Source organism: Poecilia mexicana, unplaced genomic scaffold (genome assembly GCF_051168715.1).
Source record: "Poecilia mexicana isolate PSO_F unplaced genomic scaffold, ASM5116871v1 scaffold_21, whole genome shotgun sequence".
NCBI classification, from domain to species: Eukaryota; Metazoa; Chordata; class Actinopteri; order Cyprinodontiformes; family Poeciliidae; genus Poecilia; species Poecilia mexicana.
Window position 1 is genome coordinate 11,217,106 of NW_028263390.1, and position 20,138 is coordinate 11,237,243.

The window sequence follows — 20,138 nt, forward strand, 5'->3', positions numbered from 1 at the left end:
CAACCATAAACCATAAAAAGTGAATCTAAATTATTAGACACAGAGATTTGGGTTGATTGTGGATGTTGGAATATAGTTAATAATTAAATTTCTGTCTTTCTAGAGTTATGAGTATTAGGTAATCAAAATACTGCCTGGACAGCTTCCATTCAGAAATACATTGTCACTCTCCTCAATCCTAAAGCTGACAGATTGCATGTTGTTGGAATGCTGAGTGGAAGGAGAAAGGATGATTTAAACACTCAGTTGTTTTAAGGGTTGAATCAGGGGAAGAATTTTGTTTTAATGAACATTTGGTAACCCTATCATATTTTAAACCTAATCTCCAACTGTACACGACAAGTCCGGTAGTTCAACGGCGCAAGGAATATTTTCTTACACAAGGAACAACTGTAAAGACCAGATCACAAGCGAACTCATTTAAAAGTTTTTTTATTTGAAATGATTTTAAATACAAATAATATATATAGATATATATATATATTTTTCCCCATTTACAATGACAGCTTCTTTGTAAACAAAAGTGGCAGATCAATAGTCATTTGGGTAGTCGTTTGTCCAAACTGAGGCGGCCTGCAGGCCAGTCACCTGGATGTGGTTGGTTGTGGGAGGAACGGTGGAGCCTCAATGCAGTGTTTTGTTTAAATTTCCCCCCATGCAGCGCAATTCACCAATGCTACATTCTGTTGCAGAGGGAAGAGTATCTTTTGGTGTACACCTGCTCTGACCTGTAACAAAATGAGGAATTGTCTAAGCGCCTGTGCTCTAGCGACGGAGCATGACCTTTGAATGTTCAGAAATTCAGATCTCCCACGCTTAACATGACAAAACCAAAATGCACTCTGGAAAAAAAAGAAAACAAAAAAAAAAAACAAAAAACAAATGTACAGATTTTCTTAGTGAAAGACTGTAAGAACTAAAACTCCAGAGTTGCAGAGTTTACAGAGCTGTGCTAAGAAGCTCCGATTTTCCTTAAAACGTCTACAAATAAAGATGAAAACACAACAAAACAAGACTGAATACATGCTGTAGCTCCAAAAGAATAAAAAAAAAAAAAAAGAGTTTAAATGAAAGACAGCTCCATTTGCTTTTCAATCCTCGGGTCTAAAAACAAGAGTCAAAAGTAAAGCCGGTCCTGCTTTATGGTAAGAAAAACAATTAGTATGAAAGTAAATTAAATTCCAACAAAAGATTTGTTTAGTTGTGTGTGTGTGTGGCAGAAACATCACATTCAAACCTCTAAATATTTCACACACACAAAAAAGGAAAATAACCAACTCCTCACGACAAGGTGAGTGATATGCAATCCCAACAATGTGGAGCTATATTTTACTCTAAATAAACAATAAAGATGTTTTGTTTTTTTACAGGGAAAATAAACCCGATCTGCTCACGGGAACCAGCAGAGGACGTGTACGCTGCGTTTCAGCAGATGTATTCGTAAGGCCTTTATAGGACAATGACTTACACTGGAATGTGCTACAACTGTGGAAAGAAAAGAGGAAATCAAAGTAATGCCTGAGTCCAAAAAGCCAGGAGTAAAGATCACTATTTTAGTCAATTTAAATGGCTGAAACCACTCATTTTTTCATGCACCGATCATGGTTTTTATGGTTCATACCAATAATTTAAAAAAAAAAAAAGGTGCTTTGATAGAGGTAGTAGTTTCGAAGCTTACAGACAAGAAATTCCAAGATTTTCCCCATTTTTGCAAACCATTTCACTCTAAACTTTCAGATTTTTATTGCAGTCAAACAAAAAGTGCAGCATGAATGTAAAATCTTTGTTTTGATGCACTTAATAATAAAGGGGAGAGAGTCAGATTTTACCCTGACTGCTTGACTGCAGCATTTCTACTTCCTCATGTGACAAATGGAGAAAAAAACATAAGTCTCTTTTAACACTGCAGGTTATTTCATTTGACTCGTTTAGAACAAACATACAAATTCATAGAAAAAAAAAAAAAGTACAAATGAAATACAGTTGTGATGCTGGAAAGAAAGGAAAACGGGAAAAAAATGAAAACTTGTGCAACCCCTGCACTCAAAAGAGAAAATGCTTCTTTAATATACGCCTCTGCAGATGAAGTGTACAACAGAAAGTTTCATAGATGTGTGGAAATTATCGGCGCTTTTAAAACCGAGAAAGCGAGAGCGAGAGTGGGCACAGCGTCCTTACAGAGTTTGTGTGTTTCTGTTAGTTTTGCAAATGGATGCAGCTGTTATTTATCTGCCTCGAGGAAAAGAACCCATTTAATAATAATAGGTCCTTTAGTCCAAAGTTTTTTTTTTTGTCTCTCATACCTGTACAAACACATACACTTTACACACCAGACACACTCACTTACTCACACGCTCAGGCCTGTTAGTATTCACAGAAACGTCCGCCTGCAGCGGACGATGAAACACAAAGTCTCTATAGAAAGGGGGGGGAGATGGGAGCAGGACCCCCGAAAGGGGCTGCCGGGGTCACAGTTTATGACATTGTAAAAGTAAAACGGTTGCGGGTTCTGAGTGTAGAAATTCTCCTCAGTGATTTATTCATTCGTGTGTTTTTGTTTATGGCAGGCACGGCTTCTCCTTGTCACGAGTGGATGGGGCGGTCGCTCCGGGGGACGCCCCCCCTCCCCCCCGACGCGTTCACGTCCGCCCCGTCAGTCGTTGTCCTCGTCTTCGTCGTCGCTCTCCTCGATGCCGTCGCTGTCCTCCTGCTCCTCATCCTCCTCCTCCGTGTCGGGGATGTCCCACTGCGGGTGGTTGTCCACCACGGCCTTGGCCTCGTGGACCTCCAGCTAAAGGAAAACACGAACAGAAGAAAAAAAAAAAAAGACATGCTTTTAAAATAAAATAAAATAAAATAAAATAAAATACAAAACAAACAGTTTTCTTAGGCATTTAGAAATAGTTCAGCATATAACAGATGTGGAAAAATTTTGGATAACTTTTTTAAAGGCAGTAACTGTAATGTGCTTGATGCTAACGGGTAAAACAATAACCAACACATATCTTATGATCGAGTTGCAATGTTCTTTGGTGTTTAAATTTACATACATGACCCAATTATTAGAATACTTCATTTAAACAGAAATCCAGTAGCAAATACCACCATCATTGTTTTTTAGAATTGCATTAGTTTAATATATTTTTAATTTTTTGACAATATTCAAAACCAGAAAAATGCTGTAGTTTTTGTTTTAATTCTTGCCCGTTTTAAAATGACAAAGAAAAAATACAAACTGGAAAGATAACGTAGATTTGCTGTAAAATACAGCAAGAAAAAAAAAAAAAAAAAAAACACACTACGAACATATGAATAAACATCTCATCACCTTAAGCGGTTTGAACTGGTCCAGACCCATGTAGGAATCAGAACGGAGGATGACTGAGTACTGGTAGTTGCCTGCTTTGGATGGGGCTGGAAACTTTAGCTCCACCTGGAACACAAAACCAAAAAGAAGGAACAAAGTTTGAAACGCATTTAATTGAACTGAATCCTGGTTAATTTTCAAATAACTCCCAAAGCAGAGATACGAGTCTGAAGACACTTTAATGAAGTACCGTGTCTAAGCAGTAAGCATCAAATGCCTAAAAAGGATGCAGTCATTTAAAACAGACGTGATCGTTGACTAAATGGATCCTAAACTCTGATCTTAACTCTTCAAAATAAACCAAACCTCATTTCAAATGTCCAAAATGTTATTTACCAAAACAAAACAAAAACTCATTCAACTTAAATTTGTCACATAATTAAAAAAAATAGGTTAAGTGGGGCACTTCAAGATAAACGCTGAACCTCAGAGTAAGTGCAAAAATAATCCAATATTTAAAACCGTAAAAGATCTCCAACATACCGGTGTCATGGATGACTCGCCGCCTTGCTGTTGTAATTTCAAATCTACACTGGTGAGACTACCTGAAGCGAAGCTAACCAACACTGTTAACCTCTGCTTTTATAACTGGGCAGCTAACATGTTAAGTTCCTTTAGCTACTGGTCACAATCCAAAGAGGATGCAAATCCAACTTGTTGGCAGGTGATGGAGACAAATTTGGTCCAGGACACTCCCCTCACCTCTTTACTGGGCTCTTCCTCTCCATTATCTGTTGATAAACCTGTAGTTAATCCAGTGATCTGTCACCGGTGTCGGATTAACTTGGCTAGGCTAATCTGGACTACTTAGGTGTAAAATCAGGTCAGCAACAACGTTAGTGTTTGCCGTTTTTCCTGTTTAAAGCTCCATATTATCCAGACGCTTCTTCTAATCCTTTCCATTAAGAAAATATACAGGGGACTTATAACCCACAGGTTGTTGGCAACTGTACTTAGAGTGAGTGCGTTTCCAGCCAAGCTCCTGTTTTGATGATCGTCTTTTCAAAACTATCCGCCTAAAGTGTTTGTTCACAACTGGACCTGCTCCTCTTGTCAACTCAGAAAGAAAAATATTGCTTTAAGATTGTAATTTACCATTAAATGTGATTCTGCGCAAGGCTGCAGCAATCTGAAGCGGAACAGTTTTTAAATGGAGTTTCCATAAAACCACTGCATTGCTATCTCTTAGAGAGAGAAAGATGGCTCCATTGGTCTTCTAAAAGGAGGGGGCAGTGACGTGCGTAGTCACAAATTAACCAACTCGTGGCGATGACAGGGCTTTACTATACATATTACCAATTCTACATGAGGCTGTGATTAGCAACTTGTGCAAATACATACAGTAAACATCTAATTATCAGCACAATGAAGCTTTTTATTATTCATCGTGAGCGAGTTGAACATGGCTGCCGTTAACAGCCCTGTCTGGTTCGGTGGGGCGGGGAGCAACAAGTCTGGACTGCCGGAAACACATCTGCCAAATACGCAGAGCCTCAAATCCCACAATGCAAACACAGGATAAACTATCGAGGTGACAGACTAAGAGTGGTACCCAGCGACCCATCATGCATGAAAAGGGGGCAGCTCCCGTAGCGACAGCTGGTTACACGGAGCCCTCATTAAGCTTTTACCTTCCTGTCACTCTGGGCTGTTGTTGGAGAAAACTGTTCAGGATAAACGTGCACAAACTCCTCGGAGGGAACAATGCTGAGTGCAAAGGCCGGCCTGGCCTAGCAACACGAGGTGAGGATGTGTAGATGGGTGCAACAGAAACTAGAGATGCACCGATGAGAAAGTTTGAGCAAATAAAAAAAAATACAAAAACAAACAAAAAAACCATGATGAATCGATTGTTGAAATAATCGTCAGCCATTTTGTAATCTAAAATAAAGGCCATTTGCAAAGAGAGGTGTGCAAAATGAACATACATTTTGCGTTTAAGATGAAACAAAGAAAAAAATCTGTGTTAATATGTTCTACCCCAAACTCCTTAAGTTTTTGCTTCACTTGGTTCAAATTTTGTTTAAAAGCAAAAAAAAAAAAGAAAAAAGAGAAAAAAGTCTTATTAGGCACCACATTTTGCTACCCAATTATTAATCGGTTAATTAAAAAAAAAAAAAAAAAAACAGGTTAGCCCACACTGTACTGACGTTAACTCAAGCAGAAAAAGCTGAGCTTTTCACATGTTAATGTTAGAAGTATTGTTTATCTGCAGATGCATCCTTTGTGACAAATGAGCAAGAGTTCACTAAAGGAATATTTAATGCACTTTAGACAAATGTTTATTTGCTTATTTAACAAAAGAAATGAATTGTTTACCTGCATCTTTCAATGCATTTCTAATACTGTACAACAAAGGTTTAAATGAAATATCTGCAGAATGTGCCAATTTTGTAATCCAATTAATCATCAGAATTGTTGATAAATTAATCGACAACTAAAATAATTATTAGTTGCAGCCATAAATGATTTTCAAACCAAATATGTGAGCTTAATATTAAGAACAACTGTATGTGATTAGTATATTTGTTCCCTCCGCAACATAAGACACTAACATTTTCCGCTTCCCCCAACTTTATTTTGAAAACACCTCATTTATGCTGAAAGTAGTAGTGAGAGGAAAATGCAGCGACTTTCCACAACACCTTTCCAGAAGCACGATCTCACCTCCTCTGAGTCTTTTAGTGTGCAGACGTGGTAGGGCATGGAGACGAGCGTCTGATCTCTGCGGTCGGCGATGTACAGCCACCACCACTCCTGCTTCTCCTCTGGGAAGTAAAGGCTGTAGACGGGGTGCGTCACCTTCGACTTGGTTTCCAGCAGCGCCCGCTCTCGCCGCTGGATGCTCTGCTGCAGCGCCTCCCACTCCTGAAAGGTTGGACGAAACGACATTTAGTTGAAGGCAAGCTCATGTTCCCTCTTTTAGCGTCGATGAAAGCGTCACGCTGACCTCCTCGTCGTCTCCGCCCCCCTCGTCGACTTCGGTGTCGCTTTGTTTGTCGCTCTCGTCGTCTCTTTCGCTGGGGGAATCCTTGTTGGTTTCGCCTTCGTCCGACTCGCTGCCTTTGTCTGAAGCTTCGTCATCTTCATCCTTCGCCGCGGATGCTGCAGCTGACGTTGTGACTGCCATTTCCTGAGAGATTGTAAACGTTTCAATAAACTGACGCTAGATAGTCGTCATTGTTACAAAGAGTCGCATTCAGCCGAGATTTTAGGATGCTTACATTTCCTGCCACGTTGCCATTAGCCTGCTTGCCTTTAACGGGAGCGGGCAACGCTTTCTTCTTGGTTAATTTCTTCTTCTTGGACTTGGCTGTCTTCTTGGCCCCTTTGTTCTTGCTCTGCCAAACTTTAGTTTTGGCTTTATTCGTGTCTCCCTGATTCTGAATTTAAGACGAGATTAAAAGTTGTCATTTATTTATGGTGGGATTTTAACAAAGTTTTCCATCTGCAGATCGAAGATGGCGGGTTACCCTTACTGCTTCCTCTGTGTTGGCTGTCTCCTCTCCCTGACATATTGATGCTTCCTGCTCCTTCTCAAACATATCCTGCAAACAATGAACAGTAGGATGGCATGACACTTTTAAAACCTTAAATATAGCAAACTGCACCCTCTACTGGTGACCAGAAGTGGCATACAAACCACAAAAAAACATTTCTTTCCATTAAGAAATACTTACTGCCATACGCTTCCTGGTTAGGGTGACTGTTACTGTGACGATTGAACCCGCGGTGATGTTACTGCTGTCCTCATCATCAAGGACTAGCAAACATAAAGAAAAAGAAGAATAGCTGTTAACTTAACCAATCTACACTTAAAATGCCACATTTTCCACCCAGAAGCACTTTGAAGACAAGTTCCCATGAAGCAAATGTAGGTGAAATATTGTCCGGACTAACCCTGCAGCTTGATGCCCATGGTGATATGAGGGAAGCTGCCCAGCACAGCCATGACCTCGTCGTACTTCTCCTCCCCAAGGAAACGCAGCATGCTACGTCTGTCCGAGTCCTTCAGACTCACCAGGTCCTGCAGCGTCCGCACCTTATACTGCACAGGCACGCATCAGAGGACAGGAAGAGAACAATTCCTTAAGGATTCATACTAAATAAATAACTCAAATACGCTAAACTACAAAATAAGCCATAAACAGATGATAATTTTTGTTGTTGTTGAAGTAATCATGTTTAATCCTTTTTGTTTTGTACTTCAAGGCTAAAAATAACTTCTAATTTTGACTACTATCATCATAAATCTTAAAAAAAAGAAAAAAAAAAAGTAATAAAGCAACCATCACTCAGATTTGAGCAACTTTTCCTTTCCTGTGTTGGAGCCTACCTTTTTAGAAATGCAGTAGCGAAGGTGCTCCTCTTCGAAATGAGGCAGCTGCAGCAACGGCGACTTGGTCTCCTGCAGGCCCTGCACGATCATTTGGGTCAGCTTCATGCAATTCTCAATGGTCACCAGTCTGGGAGCGGGGAAACCTGGAGACGAATAATCGTGTTATTTATAGCAGAAAAGAAACGGAGGCACCGTGACGCCGAGTACGGGCCGCGACCGTCGCTGTGTGTACCTCCTCTGCTGTTGGCCATCATGGTGAGCTGACAGCCGACGTTGATCATCTCCTGAAGAAGAGCTGGACTCTTCCTCACCACAAATCTTTGATCTGATGAAGAAATACACAGAATCTTTTGAAGTGTAAACCACTTTTACAATATATCACACGTGAGCAACTTATTTCTCCATGTCTTGGATTTTTAATGACTTTTCCTTCCGTGTGTTTGAATTTCCTCCAGTTTATCAAACGCTCAGCAGCTTGTGGGGCTGTTTTAGTTCCTGGAAGTCTCAAGAAGTCATTCTCAAACACCTCTGCTGCTTCAGAGACTTTTACAAACGAATGCTTGCAATACCCAAAATTATATTTTCAAAACTACAACGCCACAACAAGAAGCTTCACGAGTGTTTGAATTTAAAAGAACAACAATGGACGAACTGAAGATTTAAAATGTAATTCAGCTGATCAGTCCTACCTTCCTCTAAATTCTCCGACACCTCCATGCGGGCCAGATGTGAGAGCACCAACACCCTGGCCTTGAAGCTGTACGGGTAACAGAACGGAGGCTCTTTCTTCTTCACGTTGATATTCCCTAATTCACGGATCAACTGCAACAAATGCACAGGCACAAAAACGCTGAATCCTAGGTAAATTATTTGAGGTAAATAATAAAGTGTAGAGATTTGCTTAGCTAAAATGTGGGAAAAGATTCTGAGGGGGTCTCGCTTCCCACTTTACATGAAGATTTAATTCTCAATTCTTAACCTCTTAATTGATAATTTTAGTGATTACAAAACAAGCAAACGTGATGTTTATGTTGGTGTTATTGCATGGTTACAGGAAGAACAAAAATTCAGAGCAACAGACATTCATGTTATTCTTTATGGATTACCGTAGAACTATCGGGATCAATACACATTTTCCAATATTCATTTTTAATAAATCACATTACAAACTTCAATCCTCATCATAAACACAAACCCACAGATCTTTTCAGTTTGTAACTAGTTTTTTTGGCTGTATTTATTTTTTTTTTTTCAGATTATCCAACACTGGAAATGTCTTGTATTCATGACAAGTTGATTTTCTTTCTCGTTTCCATATGCAAATTGGTAATTTGGCAGTTCAATGCAAGAACATGGGGAGAAAGGGGCATATTTAAATGGGAACCATTAACAACATAAAAAGATGATGGGAAATCTTTTTATGTTGCTCCATGTAGGCCTGTCGCGTTAACAAATTTTGCTGAGCAATTAATTGTCTAAAAAATTATTGCGATAAACGATAATATTGTTTCAAGACCTTTTGACACTGATTTAATGGAAATGACGTAATAATGCATGCTATTTCCTGCCATAGATAGATACACTTTATTTTCAAAAGAACACATAACACTGGAACTGATTAACTAAATAAACAAAATGACCAAAAATAAAATGGATTCTCAGTCTCCATTAACAAAAAACGTACTTGAATAAAAACTAACCAACATAAAACCAAAGTGGAAATACTGCATTCAACCAAAAGAGTGCAGATTATGAAGTCTGTATACTATAATCACTACATTTAAATAGAGAAGACGGCCATCCGACTACCTAATGCAATTCTTCACACTACACGACTTTTTGCCCCCATTTTCCTCTTACGACAATCTTAGAATGTTGGCCGATCTAAGATTGTCGCTGGTGATTTCGTAACTGATCATCCTGTAGTGTATGGTGTATTACGGTGGATAGTCATGGCCACCCGGATCTAAATCAGGGGTTTCCCCCGACTGGGAACTTAATGCTGAATGTGACAGGTAGCCAATCAGAAAGCACGGATTCTCCTTCGAGCTTTCTGAGGGGAAATTACGGAGGGGAATCCCAAACAGCTGACAAGGCCCAACCCAGAGTCCAGTGGACATGGAGATGATATGTGGAAACAACATTAATATTTATTTAACATTTCGTGCAAAGAATATAGAAATGACAAGGGGAGGAGTTGGAGCCAAATTGCTATAAACCCGGTAATTTTTCAGCTGTTCTTCGTTAACGTGACATAAATAGGTTATAATGATTTTCATTCAGTCAGGACTTTACGCTGATTCTAGCCACATGCGTCACAGGTAGATTCTAGTAAAGCATTGATTAATGCTTGATTTTAAAATTAATTAACTGGACTTGTAGCCATTATGTTGGGCTACAAGGCCAAAATAATGGCTGTGTGGCTGGAGACCACACAGCACGATCGAACCCGATCGAACCGTTATACCTAGGATTTCTGTCGGCTAATTTGTGGTCTCTCAGGTTTTGAAAATGGGCCGACGGTCGGCTGACAACTTGTGTCGTGTGCGGTGGACATTGCACTAAGGAAATGAGGAAGGGAGGGTCAGTGGAGAGCACCGGAGTTGAGCCTTTTTTCATTCAGTGTTATCAAGAGAAAGAAAAAAAGGCAGGAAGAGACGATAAAGCCGATAATTAAAATGAGGTCGATAGGTTTAATTTATCGTGTGATTAATTGATTAATCGCTTGTCGCGACAGGCCTAGCTCCATGTATTGTAACAGGCACGAGGAGGTGCCAAAGCAAGTAAAAGTTTATTTCTTCTGCACACAGCTAAAACAAAAAAACAACATTAAAGTTCTGCCCAGAAACCAAAAACTTTTCCTGACTGTGTTTGAATCTCCAGAAAAGATGCGTTTCTACCTGCGGCACTTCGACGTTGTCTGTGGGTCTTATGGTTGCGTCTTTATTGCTGCGAGGGTCAAATTCACAGGCTGCAGTCAGGACCATGGTTAACCCTGGATGACACAAACATGCTATTATGTGACACAGCTAAAGTTAAATGTTAAAAAAAATCTAACAGAGTACTAGAGCCTCAAAAATGTTTAAAAAACAAAAAAAAGGACCAATGTATGTGAAAATACTTTCAGTCAAGATTAAACTCACGTTTCATGTTCATGTTTGGCGTTTTGTATATAAAATGCATAAAAAGCTGTGTGGTGCTGATGAGGATCTGGTCTCCACTGTATCGGATCGAGCGGTACCACCATGTGCCCTAAAGCAAGCAGGCAAAAAAATGAAGCAAAGTGATTTAGAAGAACATCATAGTTGGTACAAAACCTGACTTAAAAAGTAATTGTGCTTAAAGCTTACCACAACTACAGGAAGGATGACCATGAAGGCAAGACCGTAGACCAACAACACCTGGAGACAAAAAAAAAAAAGAGTCTCTGTTAGTGTAGGCCATTGTGTGACATTCGGTTGAATCGAATAAAAAAAAAAATTAAAAAAAAAAGTCATTTCTAGCTCTAAATTTATACCAGCATGGAGTTCTTCTGGTCCACAATCCAGGCAGGCAAGGCGATACCAAAGCTGGTGGCTGGGAGAGGAGAGAAAAAATGGACCAAAGCAGAAAAAATGTTTTTTTTTTGTTTTGTTTTGGGGTTTTTTACACCTCCTGCCAGGTTTATTTTCAAAAACACTCTATGAGGTTAAAGCTGTAGTCTGTCTAGTACATTTTCCATGGAATTATTGCTAATGGAAAAGCATAACTCAATATTTAACTGGATAGATATCAGGCTAGTTTTTGTAATGTGCAAATTTTGGGCAGTCAGCCATTCCCATTTAACTTTATTCTATTTTAATTTAATCAAATTGTGAAAATGATGTTACTATCCAAGTGAATCAATAGTGCACTGAAACCATAAAGCACATAGTTAATAAATAAGTACTTGTTAATTAGCATGGAAATGTTACAGTCTATTATTTGAGGATTTCACTAATGACCAAACTATGGCCAGTGTTCCTTTATTTACAGTTCAACCACATATGTAATATTATGCAATTATTATTAAAAGTTTTTGTAGTAAATGACCTAATGCCAAGAGCTGCCCTTTATTTTTGTCACGCTGGAGGAGGCAGTTAATCCATACGTTTTCAGTTTTAAAAAGCTCGCCATCTTCGCTGGACATTTTGTGGTATGGCATAAAATAAAATGCGTTTGTTATAAATAAATAAAACAACTTCTGGAAGAAATGCAGCAACCAGGAGTTTTCTAACGTAGTGGGTATCGGCAGAGCAACGCAAAGGTTGGGGTCGACTCAGGTGGCTTTAACTTACCTGATGGACCATCCGGGTTGCCGTACAGTTCCCAGTTCTGTCGCGACTGTTCATTAGTTAAACTGCAGAAACAAGCAGAATATGTTCAACATATACAAAACACTGACAATGTTGATTTGACTAAATCACCAAGTGATTAAATTATTTTTTTTTTTTAAATCTACTTACGCAGCATAGGCTTTGGCAATTCTCATAAACATGACGTCATCGCCACCTTTGTCAGGGTGGTACTTGAGCGACAGTAGATGATACTGCTTCTTAATCGCTTGCACCGTCGCACCCTGGAGCCGAGAACACAATCGCACCAATGAGTTCACGTCGAGATGTTCACTTCTCAAGACAGACCTAGGTTTGATTTTCTGGATGCTGCAATAACTCTCTAATCACCAAAGTGATTGTGAAAAAGACAAACTAATTGTTGGGATGGAATTTACCGGCTCCAAGCTGAGGACTTCATAAGGGTTGTACTCCTGGTAATCCCTGTCCAGCTTGGACACCTTGTAGGCTAGCAGGAGGAACACAGCCCACCCAAAAAGCAAGGCCACTTTTCTAAAAAAAAAAAAAAAAAAGATCAAACACAAATCACTCATCAAAGCCTTGTTTATTCCTAGAAAGAATAAGCATGGTTCTCTTTTTTTTTGTTATTTGACCAATTTCATGCTGTCGGGATAGAGGGATGGAAACTAGAGTTGGTGAAATGCTGAAAAAGGGTAGTAACAATTGTGACAGAGGATTAGGCGAGAATTTTTAAATCTTACAGTTTTAGTCAAGCTGTACAGCATTTTATTTGTCCCTCAATTGTTCACCCTGTCATTGGAATAAATAACTGAATCTCCACTGGTGCCCGAAAGAATCCTACAGATCTCCGCAAATCCCCAACGGGTCTTTCGTCTCTCCAGATGATACAAATGTAATCTGGTCACAAGAGATGTGCTCTTGTCTTCTGAGAAAATAGGAAAATAAGGATCTCACAGTCTCTTTCCTTTTCACTCACTGGTCCAAATATTAATGGAGTAAACTGATCCATTCTGGATCAACGCTAACAAACAGTCTTGAGACCAAACTGAGGAGCTGCTCTAAACGTATAAAGACACATTATAGCAGATAATAAATTGAAAAGTGACAAAGAAGACAAAATGAGCACATGTACGTGTAAACGCAATGCTTCTGAATTCAACAAATATCCTACAAGAATTTGTTTTTTGATTCAAAAGTCACTCTTTAACATCCCTAGCAGCAATTTTCCCCATCAGAGAGGAAACCTGTCATCAGGAGATAGAAATAGAAAACCAATTACAATCGATTCATCTCTACTAAGCAGAAGGTCACAAAAGTCCTGGCATCCTTATTGTTTTGTCATTTACAGATAGATGTTGAACTTGTTACCATGACAATGGCAAAAGTAAGAAAGTATATGCCCAGAATCTGTTACCATAACAACGGATCACTAGTTTACACCAGCTCAGATGGGTGACGGCACAAATACGCAGAACATTTTCCTATAAAGATTGTAAAGCAGTGACGAGCAGAGAAGTGAGGCGACTGTTCAACTCGAAGAAACAGACCAGCACGCCGTGAATCTTCATCGGCACTCATGAACGCTGCACAACAGCAACATTGCCGCTGAACGTAGCAATGATGATAATATTAGTCGTGTTGTTCTCGTGTCTTCTGATGTCTCCAACTCTCTCTGTGACCACATTGGTAGCTGTCATCTGTGAGAATGTGACTTGATCCAAAAGGCCACATACATTACTGGCATGCAGAGTTCAACTTTAACACTCTGATCACAAAGGTCGGCTACAACAGTTCAGTTAATTTTGTATCTAGTGATACTGTAACGAGAAGCCACTTGGAAACACGCAGGCCGAATTAGTATCCCACAAAATCCTAAAAAAAACAAATATTAGATTTTAGAGGGTAAACAGGATGCGAGTGTAATGACAGAGGAAAAGTTTAATGTGGGCGGCAGAAGACAAACTGTTGAGAAGCTGCTATAAAAGCTCAGAGAGAATAAACATAAACAGCTCTGGGGAGAAGAGTATCAGTGGACATGTCAGGGAAACAAAACATGTTTAGACAGACGGCGAACATCACCGAGAGATTTAAACAAAATAAAAGGTCATTCATATAATTCCCCCTCGGCGAGCAGCCTACGCCGTGTAACGCCTGACCTTTTAACACGCATCACAAAAATATTGACACGCTGAGCGAACAGCACCAAAGAACAACATTCACACACACTTGTTATTAGGGAGGATATTTGTATAAGTGTGGAGTGTAAAAGTCATAGAATGGGTACTTAGCAAAACGTCACCAGCTGTGAAGAAAATGCACTTAGCACGAAAAAAAAAAAAAAAAACCTCTCCAGCGGGTGGTTGGCCGTGATAAGAGGGAATGGTTTCTTAAAAGAGCAAAAAGGCATTTTCAGAACTTGGCTTTTGATTTTTCGGTGGCTGAACTGCACAGTAGTACAAAAAGACACACTTCATCCGATCATATGCAGGTCTTTAGAAAAAAAAAAAAAAAAAAGACAACACCAAGGTCCAACAAAGGATATTTTACACTGGGGACTTTATATCAACACATCATCGCTTAGAAGTAAATAGAAAAAAATTTAAACTGACTGACTGAAAAACATCTGATGTTATACAGACCAGAGAAAAAGGACACTCTTAAAATGTTTGAAAATTTTTAATAAGGCGCTTGGGTGACGAGGTTTCTAAAGGTGGAGATTCAAAATATTAAGCATTTCAAACGTAAGGTGTTAAAGTCTCGACCTCTGCTCCAGAACTGAATACGTTTGATCCAATTGTAAGACAGAGATTCCCCTCCTGTTAGTGTTGCTTGGGTTTTCACGTATGAGAACTTTCTTCCCCACATAGTTACTGTCGCATGTGACTGACGTTCGCAGCAAGTAAAATGATCTGAAGAGCCAAATGCCCCAAAATGTGGCCATAGTGCTACAAAACGCTTCCATAAACCAATCAGAAGTGGCCTCCTGCAGTGCGTCAGGCTTTTAGCTCATCTGAAAACACGGTCAAACCCAGCTGTCTGCACTCACTTTAGTGTCGGGACGATGCTCTGCTGAGACTTCATCAGCCTGAGCCGATACCACAGGCACCGGCCATGTACCCTCCTCAGGCTCTTCAGACGCAGTTGTTCTGAAAGGAAGATGGAGAGACAGCGATTATGGACACATCAGCACTATCTGAATGATAACACTGCCTGACCTACATCAGATAACAAAAAGAGGTGAAATGTGAAACACAGAGGTATAGGTTCCTTTCAGGTGAGATTTAATTTAACAGAATGGATCATTCTAGGCATCAATATATAAGGACTGCAACTCAGCAACAAAATGGTGAACTTTGTCAGATTTGGTTACGTAAGAAGATCTCTGTGGTTCACAAACAGATAGCAGGAATAATTTAAGAATACTCTAGAATAAGACTTTCAAAAAGGTAAAGTTGAGATTCTGAGAAATCAACACTACTACTAAATTGCAGCTTTACATTAAATAAGGAATTGGCTTCATGATTACATCCAAACACGGGCTATAAAGTTTGGTGTTTGGATGCCAAAACAAACAGGATAAAAAGACATGTGCATCATATTTCTGACATTTGTTAGCTTCCTGTTTTGCACAATGGTATATTCCCTGGCTGCAAAAATAAGAAAATCTCAATTAATGCATTTTTTTTTTTTTTACAAGTTGATATGTTTCCATAGCATCTAGTATTCGTCCAGGCAGGGTTACTGGGTTAATGAGCGATATAAGATAACAGAGAGCCAACCACCGGGCCTTACCAGCGTTCTGATCCCGGGGCCACAGGTAATATGTGGCCGGGATCACAATAAGTCCGACGAAGGACGTGAGAAAATAGAAAAACGTATTGCCGCTGTCATCGTACTGGAACTGTTGTCCGGCCATTTCGAAGCGGCGCTGGGGTCGCCCTTGTTCCCCACCGTTGCGTGTTTGTCCCCCTCAGAGCCCCAAAATGTAACAGACTTTAGGTAGACTAGCCTGCTAGCATCAAGCCGAGAGAGCTCGATGCCTCGGTGTACGTGGTGTACGCCTGCGCAATGTGGCTTCTCTTCTTCTTCTCTTCAGTAAGGGCAGGACACACACAACGACAGCGCATTGGTTCCCCCCACAGGTCCCTGTTTAAATGTTGGGCGCTGTCCTATATTTAGTTAAATACAGTATGTGCAAATAAAAATGCACATGCTTTTTTCTGTCCTATATTTTAGTTTGAAATGTGTAAAAAAAAAAAAAAATATATATATATATATATATGTATATGTATAATTTCAATCTAGTTTAAATAGAAACAGTAAAATAACATTTTATGCACAGCTTGAAATAGATTTTAAATAGGCCACAACACAGTGTTTGATGGCTAAATTATGACGAATAATAAAGTTACAGTTTATGGATTGTGATCATGTCTTAGATTTACACTACAGAAAAAGGTTTGCTTCCCTTTTCAAGTCTAAAAATATCCTTTAGAGCTAGTATTGGTGAATTGTTGCTTCACATTCACACTGTGACCAAAGGCACAGGAAGGCAATATTTCATTCAGTGTTTTGTTATTCACATTCAACTCTATTTAATTGTTAACAGACATAGGGTTTTAATGGCTCGTTTTTTGGTCCAGCTTTTGCCTTTTTGGACTTAGTTTTGATGTTCTTTAAGTGCATTTATATGTTCTTTCTTTGGATACTCATCTCCCAATCCAAAAACATGTATGTAAGTTTGATCAGCCTCATTAAATGTTCCTTGAGTGTGTGTATTTGTATTGCTACATTTATATAACAGGGAAAAGTAGAACAAATCTGGCATTTTTGGCAATATTTTTTGGATATTATGAACACACATAATATGCACAAATCTAAGTCCAGTTTTTTCATATGTAATTCAGATCAAATGTTTTTCAGTGCAACCTAAGTCTGAACCATCATGTTGCATTTCATCCAACTTAGCCACACTGAAATGTGACAAGAGCAAATGCAAAACAAGGTGCAAAAGAAGAGTACACCTTCTGCAAACAATGTGTTGCATGTGACATCGTATCATCTTCTGTGCAGGCGTTTCACTTCAGGGCCTTAGACTGTATATAAAGTCTGATAGTGGTCACATCTAAATGATGTCAGTCATATCACAACAAGTTGGATCTCAGCAACAAATCAGAATTAAGTATTACACACTTCTTACTTACTGGTTTATTAAACAAACAAAAAAAAATAGGAGAGCAATACCATATAGTTTCCTACATAGATGACTGAGAGTACTCATGAGTGGAGAATATATATCAACATTAATACCTTTTTTTGTGCCATTTAAACTGCTACGGATACAAAAAATACCAATTTAAACCAATTTTATTTTTTTTCTTTGCCACCATAAGTGGCTTTGGAATTTTAAAAGTATTTTGTTGTTCAAAAGACATTTAAACACTTTTCCACATTTTATATTCTCTGACTTGTTCAGATGGCCACCATGATCTCCTCCAGATTCTTCCGTTTCAAATCTGGCACAGTGGCGTCAGCTGCAGGATAACCCACAGGAAGCAGCATCAGCAGCTTCTCGTTGGCCGGCCGTTTGAGGAGGAGCCTGAGCTGAGGGCCACAGTTTAGGGGCGTCGATGTGACGGTTACTAGGCCCACATTCTGACAGACAGAAAAATCAGATTCTTTGTCTGAGATTATACTGTGTTTTTGGAAAAATGTTCAGAGGACATAATTGTGCATTTGGAAAAATCATTAAATACAGGTTTTCATTTCATTTAACATCATTTGTATTTCATAGAATATTTTGTATTTCTAACCTGCAAAGAAGCCAGGAGGATTCCACAAGATATAGAGACACTGATTTCATTGTAGTAGTGAGTCTTTTTCTTGCCATTTGGTAGAATCCCATAAGTCTGTTTAAAAATGAGAATCAGGTATGGCGCAACATCCAAATATTCCTTAATCCAGTTTGTCCTGTATTGCAGAAACAAGTGTGATTTATGTGGCATATCTTGTCCTTTTAATCATAATTGTAACGCTAAAAAGATGCGGAGTAAGTAAATATGTTCACCTTAGTCTGGCCAAATCATGGACCCACTTATCTCCCATCCTCTGGCGGTAGTTCACCTCCTCTTCTTCTTCCACAATAAGTCTGATCTTGTGCTTTGTGTCCAGGTCTGACACCACAACAAACGTCCAGGGCTCCGTGTGAGCACCACTTGGCGCTGTCCCTAAACAGAGATAGAACAAGCTGATGAGCACATTTAAAAACAAACCGGTGGGATTTAAACATCCCAGTTTATGAAGGCCCTTGTTGATCCTCAAATGCAGCAAAAAAGCCAAACTGATAGGTTCCGTGCCTGCAGTGAGGATGACCTTATCGATGACTTCTCGTGGGACTGGCTCGGGGCTGATGAATCTGACAGATCTCCTCTGGCTCATCAAGGAGTAAAAATCCTTGGCCCTCTGCAACATGGTCTCCTCCGGGTAGCGCTGTGGTGAATAGGGAACATGTGCGAGGTCTTCCTCTTCGTTGTTCTCCACCCATTCATCGTCATCTGAAATTATGTCAAAAAAATGAAACGTGATGCCTATGACATTCATTTGTTATTCCGGCAATCTAAATAAACAACTTTTTACTTTATTTTATGTAAAACCTTTTTGCATCCAGTGCAGGTGCAAAACATGAAAATCCTATTTTTTGTTAACTAGTAAAAAGGATACTGGAATTTACCTCCTCTTGTTATTTCGGTGTCATCCTGCAAGTCCTGATCCGCCCAGGGTCTGAACTCCTTTTTTGTGGGCCCCTTGGTTTGCCCTGCTACTCCCGGACTGGTCTCTGGTGCCCGAGATTTCAGAAACAAAAAGCCGGCCACCATGCACAGGACCAGAGCGAGGACGGGTGTGAGTACAGACAGGAGAGCCATGACTGACTGAGCAGCTGCCAGTGGGAGTGGAACCACTGTACCTGTGCTGAGTGCAAACCTTGTGTTATAAAACACTGGTCTGTTATCTGAAGTGGGCCTTTATGCTGAGTCAGAACATTGGAAAAGGCACAAGAGCTTGGCACTCTGTTGAAGTAGAAAAAACATTTCCAAGGTTCACCAGGTCATGCAAAAAAAAAAAAAAAAAAAAAAAAAAAGAAAAAAACAACATAAAAGTCTGCAAGTTTAAGTTTCAAAGTCCTGTTCAGAGGTTAATGTTCCACTTTGTTCTCCCTGTGCTATAAGCTGAATAGTACATGCAAATTGAAACACTTAACAAAACCCTTCAATAAAATATTAATTTTCTTGAAGAAAATGAAATAAAAGTGTTTGGGTATATAAGCAATTTTTTCTGTTATGTTTTATTGACCGGTTTTGAAACAAACAGATTTGGAAATCTCAGAAACTTCTAAGAAAGAGGTGTGTTCAAATTCAAATGCAACTGCCTTTGAATCTGTTAGTGTGATTGAATTGAATTGAATCTAATTGATTTGGCTTTTTTTTTTTTTTTTTTTTTGTAAAAGGGCCTCGAGATAATTATTTTGCATTGATAGTATATAAATAAACAAACTAAACTGTACTGGGAAAAAAATTCTAGTTTTTTGAACAACACACTTTGAATAAGTGTAGTTTATGGAACGCACCAAAGTCTGGTTTTGAGAAAAGGTTTGTGGTCTTTAGAACAAAATGAAAACAAAAGATTTAGAAATATGGTTGATGATAGATAAATGCTGTGTTGTACCTACATTATGTATTTTAAGATTTTTAATTTATCTCCATCTTTCTTGAAAATTCCAAGGGTCCATCACCTTTTACTTGTTGACCAAATGTATGCCACTCCTGAATGTTAACTACATTTATTTGACTTCAGTTCCAAAAATGAGGAGTGTATCTATTTTGAGCCATGAGATTTGATTTAATTAAGGAAAACTTATTGAAAGATCTCTCAGTGACGAACAATTCAAACAGTAATAAAACCTGATCTCTCATAGAGTTATGGATTAATTCAGACAATAGATGGCGCAAAAATTCTTTCGCCAAGTTTTTCTTTTTCTCTAAATGAGAAGAATGTTAATAAGAATACTGAGATTTTGTTTGTAGCTACAAGCAAGAACACT

General features: G+C 39.1%; 2 protein-coding genes across 3 annotated transcripts; both read right to left on the reverse strand.

Annotated features, from left to right (window-relative positions):
- Window positions 1–416: 416 nt before the first annotated feature.
- sec63 (SEC63 homolog, protein translocation regulator) lies at window positions 417–16,236 on the reverse strand. 2 transcript variants are annotated; one of them, XM_014994546.2, is made up of 20 exons: window positions 15,833–16,236; window positions 15,087–15,186; window positions 12,457–12,571; window positions 12,191–12,303; window positions 12,023–12,084; window positions 11,224–11,282; window positions 11,057–11,107; window positions 10,850–10,958; window positions 10,607–10,701; window positions 8,396–8,528; window positions 7,939–8,031; window positions 7,704–7,849; window positions 7,268–7,415; window positions 7,048–7,130; window positions 6,847–6,915; window positions 6,592–6,750; window positions 6,318–6,500; window positions 6,035–6,235; window positions 3,329–3,433; window positions 417–2,791 (listed from the first exon to the last, which is right to left on the reverse strand). In XM_014994546.2, the coding sequence occupies exons 1-20, from the start codon at window positions 15,954–15,956 to the stop codon at window positions 2,654–2,656; spliced, it is 2,286 nt and encodes a 761-aa protein (XP_014850032.2). In that variant the 5' UTR covers window positions 15,957–16,236; the 3' UTR covers window positions 417–2,653. The 2 variants fall into 2 exon arrangements, with proteins under 2 accessions (XP_014850032.2, XP_014850031.2); XM_014994545.2 differs by having other exon boundaries at window positions 6,841–6,915.
- A 997-nt stretch (window positions 16,237–17,233) lies between these two features.
- iyd (iodotyrosine deiodinase) lies at window positions 17,234–19,314 on the reverse strand. Its single transcript, XM_014994543.2, has 5 exons — window positions 18,771–19,314; window positions 18,397–18,594; window positions 18,108–18,267; window positions 17,854–18,010; window positions 17,234–17,695 (listed from the first exon to the last, which is right to left on the reverse strand). Exons 1-5 carry the CDS (start codon window positions 18,961–18,963, stop codon window positions 17,513–17,515), a joined length of 891 nt encoding a protein of 296 aa, XP_014850029.2. The 5' UTR covers window positions 18,964–19,314; the 3' UTR covers window positions 17,234–17,512.
- Between the last annotated feature and the right edge of the window lie 824 nt (window positions 19,315–20,138).